General features: G+C 51.2%; 4 protein-coding genes across 4 annotated transcripts; 2 read left to right on the plus strand and 2 right to left on the minus strand.

The window, feature by feature from the left end:
- Nucleotides 1-166: 166 nt before the first annotated feature.
- Nucleotides 167-1,213, minus strand: LTR84_010738 (uncharacterized protein; the record flags this gene model as incomplete). The annotated part of the gene is made up of 1 exon (XM_064854272.1): nt 167-1,213. The coding sequence occupies one exon, from the start codon at nt 1,211-1,213 to the stop codon at nt 167-169; it is 1,047 nt and encodes a 348-aa protein (XP_064700188.1).
- Nucleotides 1,214-1,840: 627 nt separating this feature from the next.
- Nucleotides 1,841-2,791, minus strand: LTR84_010739 (uncharacterized protein; the record flags this gene model as incomplete). The annotated part of the gene is made up of 1 exon (XM_064854273.1): nt 1,841-2,791. The coding sequence occupies one exon, from the start codon at nt 2,789-2,791 to the stop codon at nt 1,841-1,843; it is 951 nt and encodes a 316-aa protein (XP_064700189.1).
- Nucleotides 2,792-3,825: 1,034 nt separating this feature from the next.
- Nucleotides 3,826-5,006, plus strand: LTR84_010740 (uncharacterized protein; the record flags this gene model as incomplete). Its single annotated transcript, XM_064854274.1, has 3 exons — nt 3,826-3,905; nt 3,971-4,213; nt 4,271-5,006. The coding sequence occupies 3 exons, from the start codon at nt 3,826-3,828 to the stop codon at nt 5,004-5,006; spliced, it is 1,059 nt and encodes a 352-aa protein (XP_064700190.1).
- A 1,470-nt stretch (nt 5,007-6,476) lies between these two features.
- On the plus strand, nt 6,477-8,741 carry LTR84_010741 (uncharacterized protein; the record flags this gene model as incomplete). The annotated part of the gene is made up of 7 exons (XM_064854275.1): nt 6,477-6,542; nt 6,592-7,080; nt 7,133-7,414; nt 7,474-7,731; nt 7,814-7,968; nt 8,036-8,064; nt 8,131-8,741. The coding sequence occupies 7 exons, from the start codon at nt 6,477-6,479 to the stop codon at nt 8,739-8,741; spliced, it is 1,890 nt and encodes a 629-aa protein (XP_064700191.1).
- Nucleotides 8,742-9,084: the final 343 nt, after the last annotated feature.

Raw genomic sequence — 9,084 nt, forward strand, 5'->3', positions numbered from 1 at the left:
TATCAGGCCTGTTTTCTGTCTCTCAGTTTCCTGGCCACCTGTCCCTGAACGCCGAGCCTTTTGTCCTGCCATGCCATGATAGCGAGTCGATAATGGTCTAACAGTAGTAGTACAAAGGGGGGAAATGATGATCTAATTGATGCGCAGTGCGGTCGCCGCTCCTGTTTCACAACTTGTCTGCGGGTGCGGGTGCAGATACATCCTCCTCAGCCTCGACGGGAGGACTGGTGACCAGGTTACTCGGGACGGCGGGGGTGTTGGCCGGGGCGGAGCTCATCTCGCTGACCTGTTTCTCCAGGTCCCGGATCCTCAGGCGCAACATCTGGTTCTCCCTGGTCAGGTTGGCGGTCTCGGCTTGGTAGAATGCGCTTTCGTCGCGGATGCTGTTTCTTCTTCCAATGGTTTCGATGGGCGAGGGCGGCGAGATGAATTCAGAGTTGCGAGATTCGGCGCTGTCGGCCAGGCCGCGGAGGAGTGGGGAGCGGCTGGCGCTGGAGTGGCCGTGGGTGTGGGAAACTCGTCGGGGCACAGGGGAGCCGGCCGGGATGGCGGGGTGGATGGACGGGAACGAAAGTGAGCGTTCAGAAGCGGGTGTTAGATCGTCTAGGATGGCGGTGTTATTGCTAATTGTGCTGGATCCTTGTTGGGAAGGTCGTCTTGATTGTTCGGATTGGGTGCGAACGGCGTCGAGTTGGAGTTGTTGTTCCCGAATCATTTGTAGCATTCGGTTGACCTGTGCCTCTTGTTCTTGCTCCAAGGCATTGTGGACGTCTCCTAGACTGGGTTGTCGTTGGTGGTGGTGGGGATCGCCAGTCGAGATGGTTGGTCTGCCTGCTATGGTGGTGGGACTGGCGGAGGAAAAGCTGTGAGGAAGTCTCTCGGTGAAGTTGGCTCGTGGGTCACTGCTGGAGAGCTCGCCAGGGCTTGGAATTGCCGGGTCATTGAGGTTGAGGTTCATGGCGACCTGTGAGCGTCGACGGTCACTAGGCATTCGACCCAGCCTTGGAGATCCTCGATTGCTCAAGGAGGATCTTCGAGACTCATTGGCGGCATTGATACTGGCAGCGGAGGCAAGGGATATGGAGGTACTTCGAGGGGAAGGGGTCTCTTGTCGATTGGGCGGAGAGGTGATTGTATGCATGGATCTGGGTTGCATGGGAGAGGAGGACATTGATCTCGATGGTGGTAAAGAGTTGAGGTCTGGAGGGGCCATGGTGACCTAGAAATTCCGACGCAGATGGGTTAAGTACTTGTCAGTGTGTGTGTCAGGGCCGATCCAGGCTGGTGACGGGGTTCGTGAGCGGATAATACGGATACTGGTATTAGTAGAGTTGAATCCGAGGTGAGAGGCAAAGTCAAGGCTGTGACAGAGTGGGAGAGAGCAAAGAAGGGCACATGATGTGAAGGGAGGAAGCTTGGCGGGCATGCAGGGAGGGACAGAGCAGGTTCTACGGTGGAGAGTACAATTGACTCGTGTTCACGTTGCTGCATAAGCTGATGATGTTGAGCGATAATGAGCCACAATCTCCATTCATCTGTGTGGGATGAGAAACAATCAATTATTGTCAAGTCTGAAGTTCGGGTTGTCGTTCGGGTTCTACGAGGTACAGTGAGGCGATTTGGAGAGCCTTTGGCCAAACCCTACGTCAGAGAGCCTATGAGTAAGAAAGGCCAGGCTGAGGCCAAGGGGGCCTGCGGGGAAGACGGCTTGAGTCGTTTTGCGGCGAAGCAGACAGACGCCGCCGCCGGATGACGTCGGGAGAATTCTCTTCTAAATGGCGACCATTCCCCTCCCTGGAACTTCCACGACCGCCCAACCTCGTAGTCAGGACAAGAAAAATCAGCAAGGCTCCAGATCATTGAGAAACTTGATAATCGCATCCGCCATTTGCTGTAATCCAGGGTCCTCCAAGGGGTAGTGCCCGGCTTGCTCAAGCTCAACAATTTTCACCTTGACCTTCTTGATCCTCGACAGAAACATCTCACTGACCCAGCGAGGTGTCCACGTATCTTCTGCAGGCTGTGTGAGAAGGATCGGGCAGATATCGAATGCTTCTGGCTCCAATGCTGGCTTGTATGAGGCATGGGTCCCCAGAAACCGCATCGTGTTCCACCGACTGGCGGACGATGCGTCCAGCATCATGATGTTGAGGGCATCCTCATCGTTGACAAGCTTGTTCATTTTGCTTGCTAACCACATGGGCATTGGTTGATTTCGCAGCAGAGGAATGTTCTTCTGGATTTGAGCCACCGGCATGCCTACACGGCTCATGAACAAGTTCCGAGAAACCTGATCGCGCACTTTCCAGTTGCGCATCTCGATAAATGTCATGCCCACAACCCCTTTGACCTTCCCATTGAGCGCGGCCACATGGTAAGCTTCCATACCGCCCGCACTCAAACCATATAGAGCAATCGGACGTGGATCATTTTCCAGCTCGTGATTGACAAAGTCATTTCCGATATTCACCCAATCATCGTAGGTGTGGACTGAAGCTGGATTGATTTTGGTCCGCCCATATCCCGGCATGTCAATGGCGACCAATTCAAACCCGGCTTCATGCAAAGGTCTTCCCAGGATCATGGACATTTGCCGACCATTGGTTCCGACACCATGAAAGAGTATCAGTCGCACTTTCGCTTGGGCATTGGGCCAGCGATCAAGATGGATGACATGGCCACGGTGCTCCCACCAGTCGTCTTCTGGGTGATGTTCCGCGGTGAAATGAAGACGTTCGGGCAAGAAACTTTGTACCGCCTTCCAGAGGCCCTTATCACCGTATCCAGTCATTCTGGATTCTCAAATTTCTGTGCGAGGTAACTGATCTCAGAAGTGAGAGCAGTCACTGAACTTGCAGCGGTCCTTCCCCTTTTTATGAAGTCCTTAGCTAAACGTCGCCAAGGCTGTAGAGCGGCTTCAGTGATCCTACTTGGATACGGCATCATGTGTGCTGGATTATTACTGGTAACACTGCGATCGGTTGCATATATAAGTGGTGTCAATTACCATATACAAGTGCGGAGGAGACGCGCCTATGCTGGCTAAAATGGTGTGAATACTAGATGTAGACTAGAGCGAATGGTCTTTCTCGTGCCATTCGACATGGTGAAAGGAGGGGTTATGTACAATCCTGGGAAGGCGTTCATCATCTTCCCATACCCGTATTCAACTCGATAATCCTTCCATGTCCGCCAGCATTCTAGAAGAATTGTTGTAGACCAGTCTGGAATTCCCGTTGACCGGTCAGAAGCTGAGGGTGACGTACGTTGAGGTGTCACGTCATCATGTGACTACGGAGAGGGACAAGACAGGCAGCTGCGATGGAGTTGGAGGCCACCTGCCATGAGCAACAAACGTGGCCAAGGCAGGTACACAGTCGCTTGCAGTCAGAGGCACCCTCACGTCGAGGTCAAGTTCAATGTTATTGTTTATGTTCCCGATCCGTTCATCTACAAACCATCCCACGATCTAAAACACGGTTTGCACCTTTCACAAACCAATCAACACTTTGACCTCCCAAACACCACATCACGTCAATATCGGCATCGGCACCTGAAAACTGCTAAGCCTAATCCGTTGTCGGGTGGACCAAACCGCCTCTGTTGACACCTGAATCTGGACGAGCTTCTCCCGCTTCATCTCCCCAGCCTCTCCCATTTCATCTCATCAGCCCGCTGCACTTCCATTGCCATATCCCAGCCACCTTCGTCTTCTATCCACAGCCCACCATCATACTTTGTCGTCGCGCCATCATTGTCGTCGGTTCTCATCCAACAAACTCATCGTCGCTCTACATCCATCTTGTTGCCGATCAACCCACCACCATGTCTTCAGGCTTGCCCTACCTGCAAAAGCTGCGCAAATCGGATTTGACCGAGTTCGCTGAAACTTCGAAATTGTCCGAGTAAGTCACGCCATAACACGGTCGCGAATCCATCGATTCCGTTGCTGACATGTATGCGACCGCAGCTATGCTGGTTTGAAAAAGGCCGAACTCGAAGTCGCTCTGGACGAGCATTTGCGCGCCAACTCCACCACTTATGGCCGAGATCCTTCCTTGAGCGAATACTACAAGCGCCTGGCAAGCAGTTCCAGGTCGCCCACTAAAAGAATCGCTGAAAAGGTCTCGGACCTCGTCAAATCTGATGATGATGCTCTCGTTCCGGTCAAGAAGTCACGGCGCAAGACCACGACCGCTCCTGTCGAAGAGACGTAAGCACCACGTACCAACCATGAGTCGCTTTGACCAATGCTAATCTGAACCTTTAGCACCGACACTGACTCACCAGCAACTGCTCTCATCAAATCTCCTGCCAAAGAGCTTGCGCGCCGATCGTCCATGTTGACTTCTCAAATCCCCATGCCACCATCACCAGCTGTCGTTACAGACGCCATCGAACAACAGACGCGTCGCATTCGCACGTCCGTCTCTCATGCGTATGACCGAACTCATATTCATCAATATGCTGATTCTACACGTGATTACCTCTCCTCACCTTTGACGGTCACCATCCTGGCAATTTTGCTCGAAGCATGGGGTTTGCGTGGTCAGATTCTGCCCAACAAAATCCTCACCGAAGTTCCTGCTCTCCCATATCTGACCACCCATCCCACACCAGTCAAGGTTCCAGATCTATTCCTCTTGCTTGACTCCAAATTCTGGGCCCCATTTTCGTTGTGGTTCCTGGTATCTTTGATAGCACCAGCTGTCATCTCTTACTTCATCAACTTGCCTTTGAAGGCCCATCCAAGCCATACTTACTCGACGAGACGTGCGACTCTGGAGGCTAATTCCCAGTTGCAATTCGACCCTTTCGTGTTCAGCCTTGCCAAAGGACTACTGGCATACTTGGTCTATGCTCAACACTTCACCCTAGGAGGGCTGTACACCCACCACAGCATTACTACCGTGAATGAGAGTATCTTGGGTGGTTACACCAACATTCTCATCAGCTCTGGTCTTGGAGCCGCCGTGAGCTTATATGAGGCTGTGTTGAAGAAGTAAAGGCCTTGCGATGGAGATTTACGCCTGAAGTGAAGTCCTCGGGCAATGAGAGTCTTAGGAGTTGTCAAATGCTGGACGGTTGTGGAGCTGCTGTGGCTACGTTCGATACGTAGATGAGAACATTGTACACTTTTGCAATCATGCCAAGTGCATGGCATAGGAGAGGCTATTTGGGACTCGGAAACTGGATCAGGATGAAACGAGTTAATGAAGATTGTTTTGTTTTTGATGCGTCGCGTGGTCTGGATTGGGATATCATTCGCATCGCTGCTTGGATGGCCATTTTGGCTCCCTCTCACATGGCACAGTCGCAACTATTCTTCCTCTTACAATTCGCTTGGGTTATTGATTTGTTGCCTCCTCCCCCTTCTTTTCCCTTTGCTACCGACTATGGATTGATACCCACGGCGCATGGCGCGATGCATCAGGGTTTTCAGATAGGACATACAAACAGTCTCAATTGAAATGGCAACATGGAGCTATGATGGAAGTTGTTGTTGTTAGTATGCACAATCGCAACCGCGAATGTAGGTACCTGGAAATGTCCAGCACAGACAAGACAAGATAGAGTAATTAATGCGTGTCATTCTGATACTAGTAAGCGGAACTTTGATGGAAAACAAATGCCTTGTTTGAGGTTCCTTACCTAGGTATCTTCTGGTCCCTTGTTGTCCAGGCCCTTCGGGCAGGAAGTACGAAGTACGGACGCCTGACGCCTAGACATCGGTGGCTCTTGACAACGGGGAGCTCCAGGCAATACGAGCACACCATTAGCCATGTACCCCACATTACACTAAGCCCGTTTCGTTTCACAAACATCACTGCATTCTGGCAGAGCTAAGCTAATGCTGACTGACCTCTTTCAACCGTCTCCTTGCCATCAAATCATTCAGCTTCCATCAATTGTTTTCATCACCGATCAGGCACACTTATCGTTGACTGCAAAGATGGGGCCCTGGAAGTCGCTGGACGACACCTCCGTGCCGGAGAAAGTGTCCTTGCTCATCGAGGAGCAGGCAGCAGTACCTGTCCCTCCCAAACGATGGACTCGTGAACCACGAGCGATCGGTCGAATGATCTTCCTCGCTGCTTCCTTGATGATCCTTTCTCCCATATTTTTCATCTATCCCGCCAGCGGTCGCCAATTTCTGTCTCGAAAACCCATTGTCGCCACAAGTAGGTATTTCAGCTTCCCACAGGATTGTGCGGCCGGTTAATGAGACTCCGTGGCTTTTAGAAGAACCAGGCATTTGCCTTACTCCTGAATGTGTCCATGCTGCTTCCGAGTTCTTGTACAATCTTTCTCCAAATTACAAGAATATTGATGCATGCACCGACTTTGAGGAGCTCGTTTGTGGCGGTTGGAGGGAGCGTCACGACCTTCGGTAAGCGGACCAGCTCCCTCGTCCTCTTCTCTACCGTTAACCAGCCGCCAGACCGGACCAAGGCGACTCTTTTACGGGGACTATCATGTCGGAAACATCTCAAACCTTGCTGCGTCACATTCTTGAAGCTTCCTATCCCGGAGCGGCCGCCGTGAGTATAGCAATTGCCCTAATGGTTTGTTGATATTGACAAGTTCCAGCATTCCCCTTCAGAGGACAAGGAGAACTTTGAAAAGCTCAAAGCCACCTACGACGCTTGCTTAGACGAAGATACCATCAAGAAGGTCGGACTGGCGCCACTCGCTGAGCTTCTCGACACCATCAACCATCTTTACCCAGCTTCCTGTTTCCGGTCCCCACGAAGCACAGATGGGTTATCCGAGACTGTCATCTATCTCGCAAAGCTTGGAGTCACAGCATTGGCAGCAGCTGGAACTGGTGCTGATGATCGAGATCCCGATCAGGTGGTCGTGTCCGTCTCGGCTCCCTATCGAATTGGCTTGCCCGCCAAAGAACTCTATTCCGATGATAAAGTGGTCGAGAAGTACAAGACAGTGATCCATGATGTCTTTGCAGCTCTCTATCCAGAAAAACTCGATCATCTCAAGGATAGTACTTCCGCTCTAGTAGAGTTTGAGATAAAGCTGGCGGCCGCTTCACCTGATGCTGAGGATAGAGATGACGTGACCGTGAGTGCAACATCTCCAGAATCATCGTCTAAGGCTGACAGTTTGCGATCAGAAATACTACAATCCATTGTCTCTGAAGGATACAGATGCTCTCACCCCTGACCTTCACATCTCCAAGCTCATTGAGAGCCTATCGCCTTCAGATGTCAAGACTGAAAGAGTGATCGTAATGGCACCACAATATCTTAAGGACCTCAACAAGCTTATCTCAGATACCCCGAAGAGTGTTTTCAACACTTACTTTCAATGGAAAGCTATTCAGGCATTCTACTCATACGTGGAAGCCGACGCCATCACGCCGTATAGGCGCTTTGTCAATGAATTACAAGGCAAGGTAAGCTATTCTGAAAAGACGACTGGCTGTCCAACGGAGACGAGACTAAGACATTCTAGGATCCTGCATCCAGCCCTGAGCGATGGCGTACATGCGTCAATCATGCGGACGACGGTGTAGGCTGGATCCTCTCGCGCTTCTTCGTGGAAAAGGCATTTTCCGAGAAGGCCAAGGTACTCGGTGATCGGATAGTAACCGACATCAAGGATCAGTTTATCAAGAAGCTCGAGAAGACCACGTGGATGGAGCAAGAAGTTATCGATCTCGCGATCCGTAAGGTCCACAACATTGTTCAAAAGATCGGATATCCAACCAAGGTACACCCCCCGTTTACAACGAGACCCCAATCCTTTTTACGACTTTGATCTACGGTGAACCTAACCACAGTCTTTCTAACAGAGTCCGAACATTCTCGATCCACCCAGCCTCCGCGACTATTACAAGGACGTCAAAGTCAATGCCTCAACGTACTTTGAAAACGCTGCTGCCTTCAACACTTTTGAGGTGATTCGTGAGTGGAGTGCACTGGGCAAGCCCGTTGACAGGGATCAGTGGTACGTTCTAAGCTTGCTCCATGTTCTGTGGGATTGCGTGTGAATCATGCTGACCAGATAATTCTAGGGATATGACTGTTCCCACTGTCAACGCCTGTAAGTACACTTCTACAATCAACCTTTCTCTCGCTTACAACTAACTAATATACCCTTTCGTTATAGACTACAATCCACCAGGCAATGAAATTGTCTTCCCAGCAGGTATCATGCAGTTCCCTGTCTTCGACGTAGCGGTTCCCGAATACCTGTCATACGGTGCCTTTGGATCCGTCTCCGGACACGAACTCTCTCACGCATTTGATTCCACAGGCCGACATTACGATCAGAACGGTAACTACACCGATTGGTGGACAGACAAGACGGTGGCGAGCTTCAAGAGCAAAGCCGAATGTTTCGTCAACCAGTATGCCAATTTCACCGTCGAGGGCTCTGATGGAAAGCCACTGCACGTCAATGGCCGTCTGACGCTTGGTGAGAACATCGCCGATGCCGGTGGCCTTTCCGCCGCGTTCCAAGCATGGAAAGAACGTGCGGCCGAGAAACCCAACCAGGGCCTTCCAGGTCTGGACTACTTCACGCAAGAGCAGCTGTTCTTTGTCAGCTACTCCAACTGGTGGTGCGGCAAGTCCCGTCCGGAGACGGCCGTGCAACGTATCTACACGGATCCCCATGCACCTAAGTGGGCGAGGATCCTGGGTACAATGGCCAACTCGAGGGAGTTCAGGGACAGCTTCAAGTGTCAATCGCGGGAGCCCGTTTGTGAGCTGTGGTGAAGAAGTGGATCCGAGAAACAGGGGAAGGGGAAATCCTCTGAGAGTGCAATTCTGATCAACGCAGGATCAGGCAAGTTCCTTTGTGAGTGGCCAGGCCAAGAGGGAAAAAGAAGAAGAACAGAACATAAAAGTCCTTTCTCAAAAGCAGAGCATTACTCGTTCCTGCGAGCTCGGTGTTGAGGACCCGAACGCAAAAAGAATACATCTTCTCTTCCTTCAGATCTCGATTCTAGATTAGTGGCGTTGTATCATACCGTATACCTGAATAACCTGGCTAGCAATCTACCAACTCACAACATGACCTCATCATCCTCGCAGACTTGACGCGCTCCACTGTATCTTC

This window comes from Exophiala bonariae (assembly GCF_035927105.1).
Source record: "Exophiala bonariae strain CCFEE 5792 chromosome Unknown scaffold_48, whole genome shotgun sequence".
NCBI classification, from domain to species: Eukaryota; Fungi; Ascomycota; class Eurotiomycetes; order Chaetothyriales; family Herpotrichiellaceae; genus Exophiala; species Exophiala bonariae.